Raw genomic sequence first — 22334 nt, forward strand, 5'->3', positions numbered from 1 at the left:
CATGTATTTATCGTATGTTAAGTTAAGAGTGATGAAAGTTATCAAAAATCTATTTTTTTTTAATATAATTCTGGAGTATCAGGGTAAATAATATAAAAATTAAATCAAAATTGTTTATTGAATTACAATATTCATATTAAATTTGAAGCGATAAAATATTCATTTGAAACGAAGTATTGAGCGCCATCTCTTCAAAAAGCGAATTTTGAACTAACGTTTGATTATAACGTTAAGTATAGATATCAAAAAATTTCATTCTTCATTATCGATTTATTTTGGTCTAATTAAGCCAAATCCGTTAAATCGCGGCGCCATGGAAATCGTACTCTTCTCCTGTATTATAAAAGACAGAATATGTCCTGAGCACAAAGTACACAACCGAGATTATAATGTTTCCCCTCAAGATTAATGAGAAGATGAGAACATTGTTGAATCAACATGTTATGATTGTGCAACATCTTTAGGTATACAAGAGAAAATTACTTGTATAATTCTATATTTTACTAATATAGGTGGTTGCAAACATGTCGTTACGTTTATTATGTGGGTGCACATACGTAGTGAGGAAGCTGCAACTACTGAAGTGGCCTGTTATTGGACTAAATCAAAATTATCGGGAGTAGGCAACAAAATTAACCTTAATAGGCGCGCGGTTTCTTGTGAAGCGGTTAATCGCTATGTTTCTCTCAGATACATGCATGTAAATAATGTATTATTTTATTTAAATTTATCAGTTTACGCCTTAATAAGCTTCTTTAATATTCTACGATTAATATTTACTTATCTGGCTACCTATAAGACTTGCAGGCAATTTTGAAAAAGTGGAATTCAATTTTGACAAGTGTAATTATTTAATTGTATGGATGTTAATAGAAGCACATAATAGTAGAAGATAAGAATAAATTGTAAACACGTGAACAAAAATGTTTAATGCTTATAATATTTGAATTCCAAAAATTAATTAATTACCTGGTTTACAGGTACTTATATCTAAAGTATGTAAACAACTTCCGCAAATAATCTTTGAATGTTTTTTCAAACACAGTACTCGCATTTTTGACAACGATAAGACCTGAATGATGTTTTCTTATTCTGTTGCTGATAGCATGGTCGACAACGTTGTCGTTTTGGTGCCTTCGACGTTTCTGGTTCAGGTTCTTGAAACTTATATTTTTGTAGCAAGGTTTTCAAGTCCATGGGAAGATTTTCAATTTGGGCTCTCTTCCGAGGTTACTCGTCTACCAAATTTAGTGCTAATTTTTTCAAGTACTCTACTCTTGAAGTAAATTCATGTTGGTTAGCCAAAAAAATGGTCCTGGAATTCAAACCCGCTATGTTCATAAGATGATAAAAAATCACCATTGACCATCTTCTGGTTGATCTGCCAACATTTTAGGATGCACATAGTTTGACGACAACATCTGCACCGGATTTTGTATCATTGTAAAATAAAATTATTTCCGGTTTTTTTGAAGTGTCATTGGAAACTTTTGTAGATGAAACGTGCATGCTTGAAAGTAATACTACAGTCTTTCCCTGTTTTGGAACGTATGAAACGAGAGTTTCATCTCTTGTGTAGTCAAAAACACTGCTAAAGCATTCGCGATCCTTCGGTGATACAAAATCCGGGGGAATTTCCCTTTTATTTTTTCGTATTGTGCCTAGATATGATATCTTTTTTTCTCCAGTTCTTTTACTAGCTTCAAGCTAGTAAACCAATTATCCGCAGTAACATTTCGACCGGATCCAATTATGGGTTTACAAAGCCGCATTACTACCGAATCCGCTGAATTGGACTGTTGGAAAGGTCCTTCTGGTTGTAGTCCACAATATATCTCCATATTGGCGGTGTAATATAATTTGGCACCACTAAGACAAAATATTTTTATTCCATACTTGTTTGGTTTTGATGGAATATATTGCCTAAATGAACATCTACCTTGAAAACCTGGCAACATTTCATCGATCGTAACATTTTGGCCCAGATGATAATTTTTTTGGCAGTTTTCGATGAAAACAGTAAAAAGCTCTGTCACGGGGGCCAATTTATCCACTTAAAGCCGCGTTGCTCTGGTTTCTCTGTTGTCAAATCTTAGACACCTTATCAAAAACCTAAAGCGTTTTTCAGACATTGTTATCCGAAAAATGTTTATTCCTAAGCCGTCAGTGGCCCAGAAATCGCCAAGTCGTTGATGAGCTCCTTTGAATACACCCAGCAAATATAATAGCCGTATAAACCCTCTAATTTCAGCTTTGTGTGTAGGTTTGCAAATTATTTCCCTTGCAAATCTCTGACGTACATTATCTATGTGTTGATTAGTATATTTTACTAATAAATCTAAAATGAAGTCCGTGAAAAATAAATTCCAACATTTGAGCTCCGTTTTTGGCGTTTGTTGTATCATTTCCAACCACACCCGGTAAAATCATTAGAATATTATGGGGACGCATTTTTGAAATTTTAGGAGGTGTTTTGTTCCATTGTGTACCTAATTTTTTCAAATTAGCAAAAAAAATTATTTGAACATTAGTGTACTTACCAAGAAAATAATTATCAACCTCTTCCGTAGCTTCATCTTCCTCTTCGTTGTCAGTAATTTCATGTTCGATGTCTGAATCAATGGATCTTGTTTCGACCTGATCCTCTGAATCTGATTCACAGATTCATCAAAAGCATCGTCGGCGACATTGACACTAGGTTCATTATTTTCAAACATTAGTCGTTGGAGTTCTTCGACATCTTCCGGTTTCAAAAAATCAAACACTTTTTTTGCACTCATTGTTGAAAAAACAATTTTACAATTGATTTTCTCAACACAAAACGCCTTACACGCACAGAGTCTACGAAACAAGTGAATCACTCAGAAATGTAACGTCGATGGTAGCTGTGTATCAAGCAGGTACATGACCGCCACCATTTGGGTTTTATGGCCACAACAATGGAACAAAAGTATGTTTGCTAATGTTGTTCTAGGAAATGATTGGAGACACATTGACCTAAGTATACGCTGCATACAGCAATCCTAACATTATTCGTTTTCGAAAAAACTGCAAATGGAAATAGCATGTATCTCCTGGATACACAAGCGACTAATGGAAGGTTAAGTATGTAACATTAGAGGAGCCTGGCAAAATAAAGTCTAGCACGTTTCCAGATCCTTCGTCAGGAAACTTTCTGCAAGATTTTGTTTCTACTGCCAAGGAGAAAAATTTAAGTTGCCATATATTAAAATATTTTGTAAAGGATACATCTTGTAATAAATTAATTGTACAGCAGCTTCTGGTGGGCTTTATATCAGAAGGAGGTAGCACTGTTGCTTTCCTGGAATATGCACAAAGCAAAATGAGTGAAGAAATGTGTCGAGAAGCTTGTAATGCCACAGTTGTAACAAGTTGTGGCATCAACTTAGTAGTTAAACGTAGTTAAAATAAAATGTTCTTCAAGTGCAAAAACATATAATTTATATATAAAAGATGGGTTGATTACAAATAAGTGTAAAGCACAAATAATTTCTGGTGTAATAATATTAAGTCTGTTTACTTACTTTCTACGTCACACAACGTCATACTCAGTCTTGTGACAACAAATGCGTTTTGTTATGTTTTGTTAAGCTATAAAAAAAGTATGAAAGTATCCTATTGCCTATTATATAAATAAAAAAATACATGGAGTTAGACCACCCACAACCGCCACTACACACTAAATTGTTAACAAAGTCCACGATATGATGTTCGAAATAGAATTATTGGACAAATTATTGAAGAGATTGTTCTCTCGTACCAATAGATTGTGATGAATATGAAAAAATTGTCTACGCGATGGGTAACCAGATATTAAAAAATGCAGTTTAGACTTTAGAATATGAAACTAACGACATATGCTCCAGATTTGGCACCAAGCGATTACCGGTTGCTCCCAAAACTCAAAAAACACTTGCGTCGTGAACGTTTTACTCCAGATATTGGAGTCGTATGTGCGGTAAATAAGTGAATTGCGGAGATTAAACAATCTTTCGATTGAAGCACAAAATAAATGATAGAACATCAATGATAAAAATAATTAAAATTGAATTATAAGTTATTCTCATATAAATCAAACCACATTTGGACTGATATCAACCTAAATGACATCTATCTATTTTTTTCCGTTTTGAATTTATCACAATTAATATCAGTAATTTCTGTTAAAGGTAGACCAGGGTCTTCGATTATACAATCAACATAAGCAACAACAAGCAGTTAGAAAATGGAAATCAGCTCTCAAGGCCATTCAAAAACGGGAGGATAAATTCAATTTACTTGGATACCTTTATCTAGCTTACATGGATTGGGGCAAATACAGGTAAATATTAAGTTTCGTAAAACAATATAAAATTTCCTCAGTCACTGATTGAACTGATACGTTAGTATCAAGTAAGGCTCATAACAATTATTGTAGCAGTAGCCACGATTATTTTGAGTCAGATAATTATAGTTCATTATCCGATTTTGCAGTGGATGCGAACGTCTTTGCTTGCTAGATATGATTACGTTCGATTCCCTATTCTAGAAACATGAATAACAAGAATATTATTTATCGTTGATTCTAAAATGTTATTCAAACAGGCACTTTACTTGGGGACACACAAATTGACAGAAGCTATCTCGTATTTTTTCCTATCTTTCCCATATAAAATATCGAAGTTCCTCTTCGTTGTAAATTATTTCATCTTCATTGTTTGCATACTTGGATTTTATTTCAAAATTATCTAAATCGAGACAGATTTTTCCTGTAAGACTAATTTCCAAAAGTGATGATATCTCTTGGCCCCCACATAGCCCTGACATGAAGCCTCTTGATTTTCTTGTGGGAACACCTCAAACATAAAGTACATGAACAATCCGAGGAACATCTATCAGCTACAGGAAAATATCCATCAGGGAATGGCAGCAATCACCCCAGATGTATTGACAAGAGTTTTCATAAATCTACGTTCGCGTTTAAAGGAGTGCCATCTTCGAGAAGGCCGTCATTTAGATGATGCTATTTATAAAAAATAAATTTCATTTAATTACATAATCATCATATCTTTCATTTCAACATTACCTTATGTATTTATTTTTTAGCCTATACTTAATAAATGCACGTTCCATTGCGCCACCCTGAACATTTATTGGAAAAATGGCTTGGAACAGTGCTACACCTTTTTATTCATTTTTGGGAGGAATCAATAGAATGATGGGTATTACAAAACTTTCTTTTTTATGAACTCACTAAGAAAAAGTCAGTGCGACTACTATCTTCTATGAAATTTTCTATTACTATTGGTCCATTCGTTACTATAGTATTTTGAAAAGGGTTGGGAGCATTTGATACTTGAGTTGGATCCATTTTGGCAACATCTTCTAGGTTTTTGCAAAGGAAGCATGTCGATTCATCGAACGATAGGAATACTCTATATGCTGCATCTTCAAATTTTATGACATACGAGGATGGTAATCATCATCATTTGGTGCTACATAAATTTTATGTCGAAAACACATTTTGGTGAGATTTTCAAAAAGCCTATTTTTTGGATTTCCTTTTCCATGATGTCATGTAGTATTGATGGACAAACATTAGATATGATTATTCGTTTTCTTTGCTTGGGTTGATGAGTCGTCGGATTCTAATTTGGTGTTTTCTAGTGTCTAAAGTTTGATACGTGCCAGTTATATACATATATATTCTATTATTTGACATTTTAGAGGCGAATGAAATCTTTTTGGAATTAATGATAAGTGTTATGGCCACCATACAGTCACCTACTATTAGATTATCATTTACATTTAGTACGATCGCTTGGTCTTCATTTGGAAGCATGTTTAAGACTAGTACTTGAGAATATTGAAGTTGATTGTTGCTTGGAGAAGGATTAGTAGTTCAATGTAGACATAAATAGAAGCCCCAATTGCAGAATGAATAAAATATTGTAGTATTTTTATGACATATAGGCCAAAGATAATAAAAATAACATAGATAAATTTTGGAATACAAGGGGAAGATGACAGAAGCAGTTAGAAAATTGTATGAGCCCGTATATATATATATATATATATATATATATATATATATATATATATATATATATATATATATATATATATTTGTCTTGATAGAATGAAGATACAATATCCGGAATAAGAAATAGGGAAATACTGGAATTTTTCATGTGACACAACTAATACAGGGTATCCCACGACGAGTTAAAACTATCTGTATATAGAAAAATACATATAGTAAAATCATCATCTAAGTTTGGGTTTTCGGATACGATCTTTTTAACTAAACATTTTCAAGGATGGCCGAAAGCCGACTGTGATCCCTTGGAAAGTGACATAATCGTCAAATGGTAAACTTTAAGGGACAATCAGTCATAACAAACTGTCATTCAGTGATATCTGTGAAACAAATGATAGAGATGAAAAATATATAGAAGGCGAGAAAAAAAATAGAAAGTGGAGAGTGAGAATTTATTAGCAAGAGAAGGCAGGGGTATAGAAGTTTTACCGGTGAATAAATTGTAAGGACACGAAGATAAAAAGGGAATAAGTGTTGAGTAGAGAGTTTGCTTACCTTAAACAAAAAGAGATTAGCAGTAAGTCATATTTTAAGTTGAGGCCCAAAGGATACAGCGATTAATATTTCTGATGGAGTATCTTATTAGGCAAACAAATATTTTTATTATTAACCTAATAAAATTTTGATAATATAACCAATTTGTATAGAAAATGTCTGTAGAATTATATGAGGATATATTGAAAATTCTTAGCCTACTATAGAACCAAACACAATTTCAATGTTAGAGTGAACCTGCAACATCTCTAGACCTTTCAAAAAAAATGTTTTTTCTTGCTCTGCAAACCAGACCTCCACAGCTTTTATTACCTCCTCGTTGGAAGAAAATTTATGACCTTTTATAACTTTTTTGAGTTGAGGAAAGAGATGATAGTCGGACAAAGCCAAATCTGGTGAATAAGGGGGTGTTCTAGTAATTCAAACCCTAAATCACGAACTTTTTGCATAGCAACATGAGAATGGTTAGTTTAGGTTAGGGGGGCGTTGTCCTGCAAAATCAAAACACCTTTGGATAGCTTTCCACGTCTTTTGTCTTTAATTTTTACAAATGTCCAAATTGTCGTGAGCTATATAATGAACGCGTTCGTATGAAATATTCAGTGCTTCAGATATCCTTTTTAGCCCAATTCGAAGGTCTGATAAAATCATGTTATGAACTGCATTGATATTTTCGGGAATCTTAATAAAAAGATAAGACCTACAGAATCTCCCATAGAACTCAGGGAAGAGAAAGGATTCTACGTACGAAACTGCGACGTAAAGGAGGATGAGGAACTGTCGAAATGACAGGGGGTAATGAATGTCCTTCTTCGCATCCATATACGGATTTATCCGAGGATGGATGCTTAAAAAGACGAGATATCTCACGCGCGTATGTCAGTGTCACACAACCTTTCCAATTAAGAATTCAAGGGTTTTGTCCTCCTTGCTAGAGGGTTGATTAATTTGATTGAAAACCTGTATATCAATAATCTATCTTGAAATACACGTAGTATTGCATTTTTTAAGATTTCCTATACAGATCGAAATGTAGAGTGGTAAATTTTGAAATTGAGACTGTACAGCTCATCATCTTTATATTCTATTGTAATTTATGATATTACTAATATTTATTCCAGAGATGCCTTAGAATATGCACATAGACAACTTTTCATATCTGAAGAGCTAGATAGTCCAAATATGAGAGCAGAGTCTTATCTAAACCTAGCAAAAGCACATCAACGTTTAGGAGGATTGGAAAGGTAATTGGCTTAAATATTAATTTTTATTGTAGAATGGATGCAACTTCGTACAAAAAAGTAACCTCAAAGATTGTTATAAACACTTATCATTTATGTAACTCATTTGCTACCAAAATTGCAACACTATCGGTACATAGATTTATAAAAAGAAAGGCATAAATTTCGTTATTTATTTCGACATTAGTTATTATTTTTCAATTTTTGTTCAGGTGTTCATTTAGAAAATATTTGTTGGTTTTCCTCCGTTCGACAACGTGTTTTTATAGTCAATTCAATAGGAGATACCATCGTCATCCCGTTAAAAAAATTACTTCAAATCAAAACAATGCCAATTGGAGCGTCTATCAAATCTTTTATTTGGAAGTATTGAGAAGAAAACCTCAATTTTTACAGACAGGAGACTAGTTTTTTCGCCATAACAATACACCTGCACAAACTAGAGATAAGTATAAAAAAATTTTGGAAGCACCGGTGGAAATGTATGAGTTGTGACGGGGAGTATTCTCAAGGAGATAACAATGTGTCTAGGGAATATTTTTTTAAAGAAAGTTAATGTTTGAATTCCGTCTCGTATATCATGAATAGCTATTTCCAATATCGCTCCATCTGTCAGAACTAGAAAAAATTATAGTCTATTTCAGAAATGTATAGAACAATGGGGAATTCCGTCCAGTTCGGCTCAATTTCGGTGTCGGCCATAGGTGTAGGTCTTGAAATATTGTGTAGGGATACTTAGGTAGTAGTTACGTTTTGCGTTTAACAGGTACCGTTTAACCTTCTATTAGTGCCTCTGCCTAATTCCAACCCTATTTCATATTCGGCTTAATCTTCCGCCGAAAGGGCAATGGTGCCTTACACAAAATTTTTAGATCTATATAAGTTTAGTTTAACGCATCAGTATTTGCTGTAAATAGTGTTTACAGTATTATAAGATTAGTAATAAAATGGCGACATTCACACCAACGAAAAGATGTACCAATAGTTTACTGTACAAGAAACTGTCGACCGATGTTCCCAAATGACAGGAGTTGGAAAGTCCGGCGTTTTTAAATTATTGCGGGGGAGAAAGATAGCATGCCAAGTGGAGACTCCCAAGAAAAGTCCAGGCAGACCAGTAAAAGTCCTTGATGAAGACACCAAAAGTGTAATTCGAAGAATAACTCTTTTTATTTTAAAAAAGAAATACCCACCTTAGATAAGATTTTAATGGAGTTTGGCCAGGATGACAGTACTCCTTTGATAACTAAGAAACTTTTATGGACTACTTTGAGACATTTTTACTGGAAAGCGATGAAAGTGTTTGTTGGCGACGAAAATAAAAAAGCAGTACAGAACAGAGCAGATGAAAATCTTTTATCTTAATGAGACGTGGATTAATGAAGTTTATATAGTACCAAAAATGTGGCAACAGTGCTCGCCAAGCTTTCATGGAAGGCATGTTAACGGGTATTAAGGTGCCTTCAGGTAAAGGGAAAAAACTGATAATCCTCCATATTGGAAGCAAAGAGGGATTTTTAAAAGAAGGTTTGCTAACCTTTCAGTCATGTCATACGGTAGATTATCACTAGGACATTCGGATTTTTTTGAAGACTAATTTGGTGAAATGATTAAATATCTTCCGGCTGATTCAGTAGTAGTTGTGGATAACGCAAGTTATCATTCTCGACGCATAAAGAAGACTCCAACTTCATCTTGGAGAAAACAAGAAATTATTGACTGGTTAACCACCAAAAGAACTATTAGCTATCTATAAAATTTACGCAAACATCGTTTTATGCAATATACTGTGGAAGATATAGCAGAAAAACATAGTGTAACTATATCCTATAGGGCTTATATGGGCGCAAGTGAAAGGATTGGTAGCAAAACACAACACGACATTCAAAATGAAAGACGTTTAGCTACTGTAAGATGAAGACATTAAGGAGGTGATACCAGAGAACTGGCGAAAAGCAGTCTAGCCTGTCATTAAAGAAGAGGAGAAAAGGTGGGATCTTGAATACTTTATCGATCGGACCGTCGACCCGTTAATTCTAATGTTAAGAGGAGATGACATAACGATGAATATTATGATTTTCCATAATTTAATTTCTGTATAATGTATTTTTTGTATAATGTTCAATAAAAAATAATTGTACCTAATATTATGTACATAATGCCTAATTTTTATTCTGTTAAAATAAAATTCTTTCTTTTTTATGAGTATCCTACTAGCACGCCTTTGGCGCACTATTTTCAGTGTTTGTGAATGGATAACAATAGGCTAAACTCATACATTAACCTCAACGCCGGTGGTACTACCTGCACTTGATAAAAAAAAATTATAATGAAATCAATGCCAAAATATGAAAGTGGCTTGAATATTCGTTGAGTCACTCTGTGGTCCCCTTGCATACCTAATGAGATTCTATTACTCTATACCTTTCTGAAATAAACTATAATTGTAGTAACAGTAAAACAAGGGGTCCAGTAAAAAAAATTTATCCACGCATATAAGAGTGGGAACATTTTTGTGGTTATCATTTTCATGGTGGGTGTAAATTGGAAGAACAGCATATATGTTAAAAAATTAGAATGTTCCCAATTTCTGCTAAAACATTATTTATTTTCTAAAGAGTATAGCATTATCCGAAAATTGGAAAAAATTGAATATATTTCGTAAATAATAAAAGATGACGAATTGATATCCAAATTATTGGTTACTAATAACCTAGTACTTCCTCTTCGGGCTTTCATAACAATCTGAATACGTCTCGACATTCTGATATTATATGATATTACCTGAAGTGCCTTACTTAGCGTAGCCTATGAATAATGAAATAATGTCACAAGCCCATCTGAAATCATAAGTTGCTTCCCAATTTATTACGCACTTTCTGCGCGAAAGCCATAGGCTCAACGCTTGGCATACAAGAATCAATTGGAACAAACTTAATAGGATATGTGTCAACAAACATTTTCCAAATTACTTGTTTATTTATTGCCGTGTCAAAAATACAAGATATTTGATTAATTGATTATAAAATACCAAGGAAGCATTTCTTTATATTATACGAATGAGAAAATTTTGTTTTAAATGAATACAAATGTAAATTGAAATAAATCGAAATTCTACAGTTTGTGTTTAAAGCACAATTTTGAAACTCATGATTCCCAAAAACTTATCTGGTGGCAGAGGAGCAAGAGGCAACCCGCAACTGTGCTGTACGCACAGATCTTGAAAACGACAATTTGTAACCTCGGTTTGAAGCATTGCGTACTCGATTGGGTGCTCAAATTGTGCAATAGGTAAACGACTATTGAGATCTTCGGCCTAACGTCAAATATATGAACTGGAGTTAGTGGTCACTTTGTATTACGCATATAAACAAAAAAATATGTTCACGACATTATAACTCTATTATAATTTAACATAATCAATTGAAAAACAAATTTGCTTGCCCAAAACCATGCAAATTTCGTTGGTAGTGAGAGTATTTTAAATGCTGGATATGTGATGAAGTATGGGCAAGTACCAAATAGTGATTGTAATATTATGAGTATTTTGGGATATTATTCACAAACGTCACATATTAAAGATTTAAAGGGTATACAGAGTGAGTTTTATGTATAGAACGCCTCAATTATCTCGGAAACGGCTTATAAGATTTTCATATCTGTTTGTGCGCAAGGGTCTTGTGATACAGCTGGTATTATAGTGACATCTACATTGTTATCAGATCTTTCTTTTTACCGAAAAAATAATTAACTTTGTTATTTCAAATGGATCACCCTATATATTTTGTGTTTTCAGAAATACTTATTATTTTTCATGTAGTATTCTCTATACCTAAATGCCATAATTTCGGAGTTTTAACTACATTTTCAGTATCTCCACCAAAGTTAAAATAAATATTATACATTTAAATGGCTACGATTGAATAAACTCATTTAATTTGATTATTTTTTTATAATTTATGTTGTGTCAGTAAGTTAGTAAAAAGTTTAACGAAATTGGTGCGGTTAAATATTTATCCAAATTATGGCGCAGAAAACCTTCAACAACTGAAGACAAATCTTTAAATTTTAGTGTTATGTTAGAAGAAGACTTTCAATCCATCTTCTGGGAAACACGTTATTTAGGTATGGCAGGTATTGCCTCACCACACACGCATAGTGAGGTGGGGCACCATCTTATTGTAGCCAAATATTGTCGTTTTGGAAATATCCAAGGTAACTTAGGGACAATACTATTTTCCAGTAAATCTAAATACGTCGGACCATTTAAGTTACTCTAAATGAAAAAGGAACCAATTATTTTGTCGCCCATTATTCCAATCCATAAACTCAATTTTACGGGATATTGGATGTGGGATTCACGCATCTAAAGAGGATCGTTACGTGACCAGTATCTACAATCATGCCGATTTCCGTTTCCATTAAAACACAAAGTGGCCTCATCGCAAAACATAACTACTTAAAAATTTGATTGTAACATTTTTCTATCATTAGGTATGCAAACTCTTCATATCTATCAAAATCGTCTTCTGACAACTCTTGAACCAACGTTACTTTGTATGGATGATTTATTATCACGTATTATCATCCCAGATGTTTGCGGAACATTAAGTTTCATGGTTATTTGTTTTGTACTCAAGTGTCGATCGTCTTCTAACAGGACACAAACATCTAAAGATTTGTTTTCAGTTGATGCAGTTTTTCTGCAATGTGATTTGGATAAATCTTTAACTGAACCATTTTCATTAAACTAATAACTAATACACGTTTGTTGTTGACTTCTACGCCTATCACCCTATCCTAATATGATTAAAATATCAATCTGTTTTTCTTTAGATAAGTCGTCCATTGTGACTTCAAATAAACGTGAACAATAATAATTTATTGAAATGTCAAATTAGTTATTGTAGAAGTCATAGCCGCCTAAATGTATTAGTTTAACTTCGGCGGAGATAACGCAGATGCAGCTATAACTCCGAAATTATGACATTTAGTTATAGGGAACATTACATAAAAAATACTAAGTATTTCTTGAGGCTTTCAAAAAGAGCAAAATATACAGGGTGATTTAATTGAAATAACAAAGTTCATTATTTTTCCTTAAAAGGAAAGTTCTGACAACAATATAAATACTACCATAATACCGGCCGTATACAAGACATTGATACACAACAAATTATAAAAATTGTACAATCCGTTTACGAGATAATTGAGGCGTTCCAGACATAAAATTCACTATATATATATATATATATATATATATATATATATATATATATATATATATACATATATATTTTAAATATTTAGAAGAATTTTGACGTTTCGACTAGTATTTATCAAAATATGATATTGACACTGACAGTTTGCTTATTTATATTGATCTTTAGATCACCTTCATTATAAATATCAAAATAAGGATAAAATCAACTTAGAACTTTGTTATAATAAGAAAAATTAATTTTTCCTTGGTCCCTACATCTCAAATATATAGTAGTAACCAATTAAAATATTTGTAGTTGTTTTAGAATTTACAAAATAGAGCTATAAATTTTACTTTCATTATTTAGATCTTTTTTATCAATTATAGTTTTTTCGTACATATGAATAAAAATAAATTCCAAAAATTCCCTTTTTTGATACCGTTTCAAGAATTTTTTGATCTTTATTATTGAGTTCATGAAACGTTAATGCAGTTTACTTTTTTTTTATCGTATTGATGACCTCTTAGTCTATTTTCTGTATACTGAGATGTTTGCCCTAAGTAAACAGCGTCACAATTAGTACAAGGCACTTAATATATAATATTAGACTTCTTTCAGTCTTCATCAAAATATGATATTGACACTGACTCACTTCTTACATCTCAAATATGTAGCAGTACTTAATGAATCAAATTATTTTTAGTTTTATTAGATTTCACAGAAAACTTCATTACACTATCTATATATGCATCACAACACTGCAAACACTTCATTAAATAACACTTCACTTTGAATATCACACTAGGTTTACTTATTATTAGGGTTCATACCAGCAATGAAAATTTAGTGGTCCAAAAGGACCACATAAGTTATGATTTGATGGTCCAAAAATATAACGTGGTAGACAAAAGTAAAAAAATTAACATATGCTACACACACTTTTATACATATTTTTACGGCATATATAAACTCTTGTATGCAAAAACAGCACAGTAAATATAAAACATAGGTTTTTTTAAAAATATTTTGGGCGACAAATTTGTCGTCGATGTGTATGATTTTGGCGACATTTCTTGATGATTTGGCGACAATTGTCGCTATGTCGCCATGCTGGCGTGAACCCTACTTATTATAATATAATTTTCCAATTTCAGGGCATTAGCTTACGCACGTCATTCTTTGTATAATGAATGCGAACAACACGCGACTACAGGTCATGTGCATCTTACTGTGGGATCCGTCTATTTGGAATTAGCTGGATTCAATAAAGCTCTCGATAGTTTCCAACACGCACACAGAATTGCTCAATCTGTTCACGACCCAGCTTTAGAATTACAAGTAAGTAGTACAACATATTCAAGACAGCAAAATATGAATATACTAATATACTATATTTGTATGAATATACTAAGATTATAAATAAAATCTGAAATGTGAATGAAAACATCATAAATGGACAATTCAAATAATAGTATTCATAATACTCACAACAAATCTACGAAAATATGTGGATAGCTTTGTTAATTTTAATGAAAAAAAAAAATACTTGCATGAACTGAAATCCAAAATTCAATCTCCCAGTTCCGTCAAAAAATATAAACCTTCAACAGCGGACACTTGTTTTTGTTACACAACAACGAAACACACAAAATTTCATTTTTCTCTCTTTTTCTATTCTAAGTGATGAAGTTTACAAATTCCGTAACATACTAACCTGGCAAGAATAATGATAGGAATTCATCAAGGTGTACAAAATTTGAAATTAATCCGACGTTGAGAAAAATATGTTCAATACCTCTTGTTACGAACCGTTTAATTAGTGCCCTCTATAAGAGTCAAACATAATAAGAATTTATATAATTTTTTTCTTCAACGTCCTTTATCTTGAATTCGGATGGCTTTACGAAAAATTTTCACCGAGCAAACCCCAAACCCCATCAAAATTGTATATGCTAATGTGATTCATTTTTGTGCTTTTTTGTGGTATATAACCTCTGGATGCCTACTCTTTTTATTAAAATAATTTTCTTCGCAAATCACAATACCAGGGGGTACAAGTGTGTATTATTGTTAAGTTACAATTCGTATTCGTCTTGTATTTTGATTAGGCAACATTGTAAGAAATTCACTTTACTTTTTTATTCAATTTATATTAATTTCAAACATCGTGCTAGGGTTCTAACATTTCAATTTCTGTTAACTCTTACTTTCGGAATTGACGTTTGGAAGTGATATCGGTATGTTGTCAAAATGAGTGTCCGATGTGTTATATAGAATTCATTCAAAAGATACGCAGGATATGAGTTTTTATAGTTTGTGAAGTATTTTGAAGTTTTTTTTAAGAAACATTGTATCCGAAATTTTAAGAACTATACTTTTCATCTGTTTGATTGAATTAATGTTAGTGTTGGGCGGGTGATATAAATGATAATTGATATATCTTCCAGAACTTATAGGTTTCATATATAAATCAAAATCTCATTTTATTCGTTTCTAATGAATTAAGTCGCAAGAAAAGGTAACGATTGTTCAGTATTCTCCCTTTCTAAAGCGAATTATATGTAGGAATCGAAACCATTACAGTGATATAGCAATTTTTTTTAAAATATCCGAATTTAATAGTCATTCCATCTGACAAAGGTAATGTCACAGTTATTATGGAGAAATAACACTCTTTAAATTTATCCAGAGGACTAATTGATAATGAAATTGTATAAAAACGTTACCAATGATCCAATTCCTAAAACAACTGATAATTGTTATAGTATATATAATGTAGAATTTCGACAAAGCGATTCTACAGAAAATACCTCTTTTAGTATTTAGCTGGTGATTGCACCCGTCCATTAGTCCAATAAATGGATTTTTTTAATCATATTATGCACATGCCCATGCCAATTAATTTATCAGATATCACCAAACCTAGGTATCTGTATTCCTGTAGTTTACATTTACACTAAGTTTATTATTACATAGTCAATCATAAAATAGAATAAAATTACTATTGATGTTTTCTTCAATTTCACTTTCATTCTACTGGAATACATTAAAACATACATATATTGACAGTTTTTGTGTCACTGGTTTCATCATTTACAACTGTATAGTGCTTTCTCCCAGTTGATTATGTTCTGAAAAGGCTCTGGCATACCTCTATTAGCCCCTTTTTATAAAGCTTTTGTAACTCAACATGAACAGTATCAAAAAGTCTATGAACACTGCCATAACATATTGGTCTTTGTTTATTTTATTTGATACATGTTCTAGTAAATCGACTGTCGTTCCTTGGGCACTGCTCTGAAATCTAGATTGCCATCAAACTTGAAATTGATTTCAACAAAATTCACAATCCTATTTTTAATTATCGTCTCCATTATTTTGGTAAGTAGTAATATGGGTCTATAGTTGCTTACATAATTGGGTCTCTTTTTTGTATATTGACACTATTTTCGCTATTTTTAAGCCTTCTGAGTATATTCCACTTCCTAATGTTGTGTTTATTAGATTTATTGATTTTGGCTCAACATTGTCAAAAAGTATAATAATGTTCTATTTTACAACGTTGTCTGTACCAGGAGCTGAGTGATTGTTTAGTTCATTTAATGTGTTCTTGACTTCTTGGAGGTTTGTTGGTGCTAGTGTTACTTCCTTCAAAAAGAAGAAAAAATCCAACCTCAAGCCCATTAAGCTAGACGGGCAAGTAGTCGAGGGGAAACATCTAGGACTCACACTGAATAGTAAACTTCTCTGGAACATGAAAAGAAGGTAATCATCAAAACTTCAAAAGCCCTGATGTGTGCAAAAACTGCAAGGAAGAATTGGGGTTGTACCCACAGATCTCACGGTGAATGTACATAGCAATTGTGAGACCAATCATCACATATTGGAGAGTGGTTTGGGATACTAGAACTAGTCTGAATACCACGAGGAACAATCTTTTAAAGGTACACAAAGACTTCACTTAGAATGTTCAGAGACAGAATCATCAAAGAAAACCCGTTCCTAAATAATGACCAACCCTGAGACATGGCTTAGGGCGTTGTATCGAAAAAGTTTAGCGTTGAGAAAAACTTCACTACAATAATAAACTGTGAAAGCAAGTGGGATCAGAACACCATACAAGAAATGTCATTATATGGTATACGGACGTATCAAAAACAGCAGACGGATTTGGAATAGAAGTGCACGGACTCAGAATCAAATACTTTGAAAGCCTGGACAAGCATTATGTAAGCAGAAATCTATGAAAACTTTTGTTCAGGTCAATTTATAGGGGAACTATGGAGAGGAGATCATCATTCTGTACGATAGTCAAGCTCTAAGCTCCAATATCATAAAATCTAAACTCGTTTGGGCTTCCCTAGAAAAATTGAACGAGCTAGACCAGAAAAATAAAATTACCCTACAACGAATTCCAGGACACACCGGAGCAAAGGAAAATGGAATAGTTGATAAGCTCACTAAATCGCGGGCAGAAAAGTCCTTCATGGGACCCGAACCCTTTTGTGTTATCAGCTACAGAATAATTAAAAGAAGCACTTACGTACGTAGATTAAAGCAATTATTGCGACGAACTACAGGGGCTGAGATAGAGAGGCGAAGATTTTTCTTTTCTTTACTTAAGTAAGAACAATCTACGAATACTAACAGGAGTTCTATCGGTATACTGTCGCCTCAAAAAACTCTTGAAGACGCTAGACCTAGCAGATAATGCAACGTGCAGGTTTTATTGTACAGAGGATGAAACCTCTACTGACATTCTCTCGAAGTGGGAAACACTACGGAATTCCAAAGCACTACACCTAGGAGTGAAATAGAAGACGAAGATCTTTGGCAAATAAAGCCATCCCACATTCTAGACTTTTTAAAATGAGTGGGATTGATGGATCAGCTGTAAACACTGGGCCAGTATCGCATTAAAAAAGGGGTGTACAATAGATCATTTGAGTCACAGTGTATACGAAACCCCAAACCCATACTTACATACATGGGTTTAGTGTTAATTTTCCATAGCTTCTTCTTCTTTGTGTTTACCAGCTTATGTTGTATCTGTGCTTTAAGAATAGAAATTCAAGAAAGTGGAAGTCTGTAGTTCGAGTTAAGTTACTTACACCCCCCTGTGCTAAAAGGAATAAAATAGTGTACAAACAGTTTCACAAAGAATTATAAAAATATGATTTTCTATATAAAATAGTAACACTAATTATTGGATTACCCCTTATATATTTCAATCTTTATCACCAAAAAAATTTCATGAATCATCTATGTTGTAGAATGAATAGATACTTCATTAAAAATGGAAAGTCCCAATATTCTACGGAACATGTTCTTTATATCTACCGTCAAGAATTTTGAATTATGATACCCCGTTCCAGATAATTTCTGAGTCGTAGTACTATGATAAATTAAGTGAAATGAAAAGATCGATAGCTTAAATGAAATCAAGAATTTGGATATATTCTTCGAGTGATGGAAAACAACAGAAAATTATTTTTCAATAATGAGATGTGAAATTTAAAGATTTATTTATTAAATAAATATACAGGAACTTTGCTCCTGATTTTGTTAATTCCATAATTATCAAAAAAAAAACAATTTTCAGGAACGTTTTACACTAGAAAAGAAAAAATTCTGCTTTGCAAAACTGTTAGAGTCCTATTTAAAAGAACGAGACTTCAGAATAAAACAAAAAGATGCTCACCTCACCTCACACTTTAATAACATACTCAATGAGTACAAAAACTTTGTACACATTTACACAGACGCATCGAAATCTTAAGACGGTACGGGTATCGCAATCATTACACAAACCTCCAAATATATGCTAAAAGCTCCTCCAACCCCATTCACTTTCACTGCTAAACTATATGCAATATATCGAGCTACACACATCGCCGCTTCATCAAACGAATCACCTCACAGATTCCCTTAGCTCAATCTAAACTCTGCAAAAAATGTACACCATAAATTCCTTAGCAATAAAAATCGAGCAATAACTGCAATTTATACAAGGCAACAATAAAACAATACCATTTTGTTGGATCCCCTTAAACACTGGATTAAAAGGAAACATAGAGGCAGACCTGGCCGCTAGGGAAACTGCAAATAGTGATAATGCGGAGTGCGTGAACTTTTTAACTACTACCGATATTAAATCAATCCTAAAGCGTAAAGTGCTCAATGAATGGGAGAACAAATGGTTATCGTCCACACATAAACTTCGCGAAGTGAAAAACTCAATAAAACCATGGTCAATACTTCTCTCCGAAAAATCGCAGAAAAGTTCCTCTAACGCGTCTCCGTCTAGGCCATACGCGACTAACCCATAGCTACTTATTTGATGCGAAAACCTGAACCAAAATGTAGCAACTGCAATTGCAAATTGCAAAAAAAAACATAATCGCAGAATGTTTATCTCAGAAAGATCTTCATCAACTCTACCTAAATTTTAGGACCTAAACACAATAGTACTTACCTTAAAAATTAACTTAAACAGATCTCGATCATAAACTTAATTTAACAAATATTTGTAGATAAATAAAAAAACTCTGTCAATTTTTAAAAAATTACTAATATGTGAACTAATCCTGAAACTGGTATTCAACTAAGGGAATATGCCCGCGAAAGTAACACCCAAATAACCCAAAGATTTCAAAATAAAGTGCTAAGAAGCATCGTTGATTCATCCTGGTACTTTCGAAATAGCGATCTTCATCGGGACCTTGAAACATGTGAACATCGAAGCAATCCAGCTCCTCGACAACACGAGCCTACAGAGAAAAGTGAAGAGGACTAAGCCTTAGTCCTTAGTGTAAAAGCAGAGCAAAGTGCCGAATTTTACATATTGGTGTTAGTGTGGATAATAATAATTGAAGGAGCTTCTACTGATTAAGACCCTAAGTTTACAGACACTTATAGTAATTAAGGATAGAAGAAAATTGTTCATTGATCGTGATAATGATCAGATCACAATGATGGGGAGATCTTCCATGTTTTCTGCAAAAAAGAAACATTTTAATTAAGTAACTACCAATTTTTTCTTCATATCATTTTGCATGTATTTGAAATATGTGAACCACTGAACGTTCAGTTTTAACTGCTTTCGCCTTTTATATGATTTGAAACAAAACTGAAGAGTGTACAGATTAATATAAAAATTACTCACTTCACTTATTTTGAACTTCAAAGTAGACGTACTTGTCATAATTAATAGTCGATAACATTATTTTTCTGAATGTCTCACTTTAATGTAATCGTTGTATTCTTCCTAATATTCCTTTCGGTTGAAATAATCAAGAAATAAATGGATACGTGCCGTGGAATAGCTTTTCCGATTACTCTTCAATGCAAAGAAGCTGAAAATTTTGTGCAACAAGAAGAAGAAAATTTTATTCCCACTTTTATAGTTTCACAAATATGAAACAAATTGTGTTTAATCTTCAAAAAGCTACAATATTAATGTCCAGTTTCGACCTACAAACAACTCGTGATAAAGAACTGATTATGCGTACAAAAGAGTGTCAACTAGAGGCATATTACATCAAGATATATTTTCAGTTATTTGGTTAAATGAAAGTTTATGTATCTACCCCTACGGGGATTCGATAATAATAGGAATGGCATGACTGCCACATAAGATAGCGTAACTCAGTGTTTTTTATGCAAGCACTACTCTGTTTTTGTTTCGTTTTTGATTATGAAAGTTCAAATGAACAATATGCAGAATGCTGCCGAAAATGTTAAAAACGGTTCACAAGGCTGACGCTATGGGAAAAACTCAAGGGTACGAGTGGTTTAAAAATGCATTTCGTGCTTAGAGAATGTAGAGTGGTAAACTGTTCGTGAAAAGTACCCAATTTTTGGCATTCCGCACACAGAGCCATCTTCATTCAACAGTTCATTGATAAAAATAACTTGGTTCGCTACCTCACCCACCTTACTCGCATGATATGGCTCCGTACGACTTTTTCTTATTCCCATGTATAAAAAATCATGAAAGGACACCGATTCCACAGCTCAAAATGAGCTAAAGTTGAGAGCTATTTCTATATCGAAGTTCAAAATTGTTCAAAATAGTGGAAACACCGATGGGACAAAGAAATTATTTGTAATGGGGAATATTTCTTTTAATATAATTTTGTTCTGAGAAAAGTTTGAAATAATATACTCTTTTTTGATACCAGAGTATTTCAAGATATCATTGTGAATAAATGAACTTTTTATCAATATAATATCGTCTAAATTCATCTCCTATTTTGCAGATTTGGATATGAACGGTCTATTACTTCGGTAACACCGTAGAAATATAGGATTATTTAATTTTGGTCCTCTATTGTTGTTAGCATTTTGATAAATCTGTTCCTCAATTTGACTAATGCTTGGGTTGTCCAATACTAGAAAGATCACCAGCGTCACTTTGATCCTATTAATCGCAATTAATGATTATTTATTTTGATAAACAATTTAAGGTATAACATACGAGCATATATTGAAAAATTATTAGTCTACTATAGAATCAAAGAAAATTCCAATGTCAAAATATTTTATTACTCAACATATTTTCCTCTTAATTGGATACATTTATTACAGTGAACCTGCAACGTCTCTAGACCTTTTAAAAAATGTTTCTTCTTGCTTTGCAAACCAGTCCTTCACAGCTTTTATTACCTCTTTGTTGGAAAAATATTTACTACCATTTAAACTTTTTTTCAGTTGAGGAAAGAGATGATAGTCGGACGAAGCCAAATCTGGTGAATAAGGGGGGTGTTCTAGTAATTCAAACCCAAAATCACGAATTTTTTCATGGCAACATGATATTTGTGTGCAGGGGCGTTGTCCTGCAAAAACAAAACACCTTTGGATAGCTTTCCGCGTCTTTTCTCTTTAATCTTTCCCTGTAGAGTGGTCACTAATGTCGATTAATAATCTCCAGTTATTGTTTTACCCTTATCCAAAAAATCAATCATGATTACTCCATGGTAATCCTAAAAAACTTAAGCAAGAACTTTTCCAGCTGATTTTTGGACACGAAACTTCTTAGCTCTTGGAGAACCAGAATGTCGCCATTCCATCGATTGTTGCTTTGTTTCTGGATCCATAGTTACAATTCGGTTTAAGAAGTCTTCATCGTTTTCAAATCGAGCACAAATCGAACGCGATGCTTCTACCCTTGCACGGTTTTGGTCAACATTCAAACATTTGGGGATCCATTTTGCTGCAATTTCTCTCACGTCCAAATTGACGTGAGGTATATGATGAACGCGTTCGTATGAAATATTCAGTGCTTCAGATATC

General features: G+C 33.0%; 1 protein-coding gene across 2 annotated transcripts in view; it reads left to right on the top strand.

Moving 5' to 3' along the window:
* LOC130447831 (43 kDa receptor-associated protein of the synapse homolog) overlaps positions 1 to 22334 on the top strand; it is an 82436-nt gene that overhangs the window by 31739 nt on the left and 28363 nt on the right. Inside the window, exons 3-5 of one of the 2 annotated variants that reach the window (XM_056784865.1) lie at positions 4195 to 4342; positions 7717 to 7839; positions 14195 to 14378. In XM_056784865.1, the coding sequence (XP_056640843.1) occupies positions 4195 to 4342; positions 7717 to 7839; positions 14195 to 14378 (455 nt within the window). Of the gene's footprint in view, positions 1 to 4190; positions 4343 to 7716; positions 7840 to 14194; positions 14379 to 22334 lie in introns of both variants that reach the window. The other variant, XM_056784864.1, reaches the window with a different exon arrangement.

Source organism: Diorhabda sublineata, chromosome 8 (assembly GCF_026230105.1).
Source record: "Diorhabda sublineata isolate icDioSubl1.1 chromosome 8, icDioSubl1.1, whole genome shotgun sequence".
NCBI classification, from domain to species: Eukaryota; Metazoa; Arthropoda; class Insecta; order Coleoptera; family Chrysomelidae; genus Diorhabda; species Diorhabda sublineata.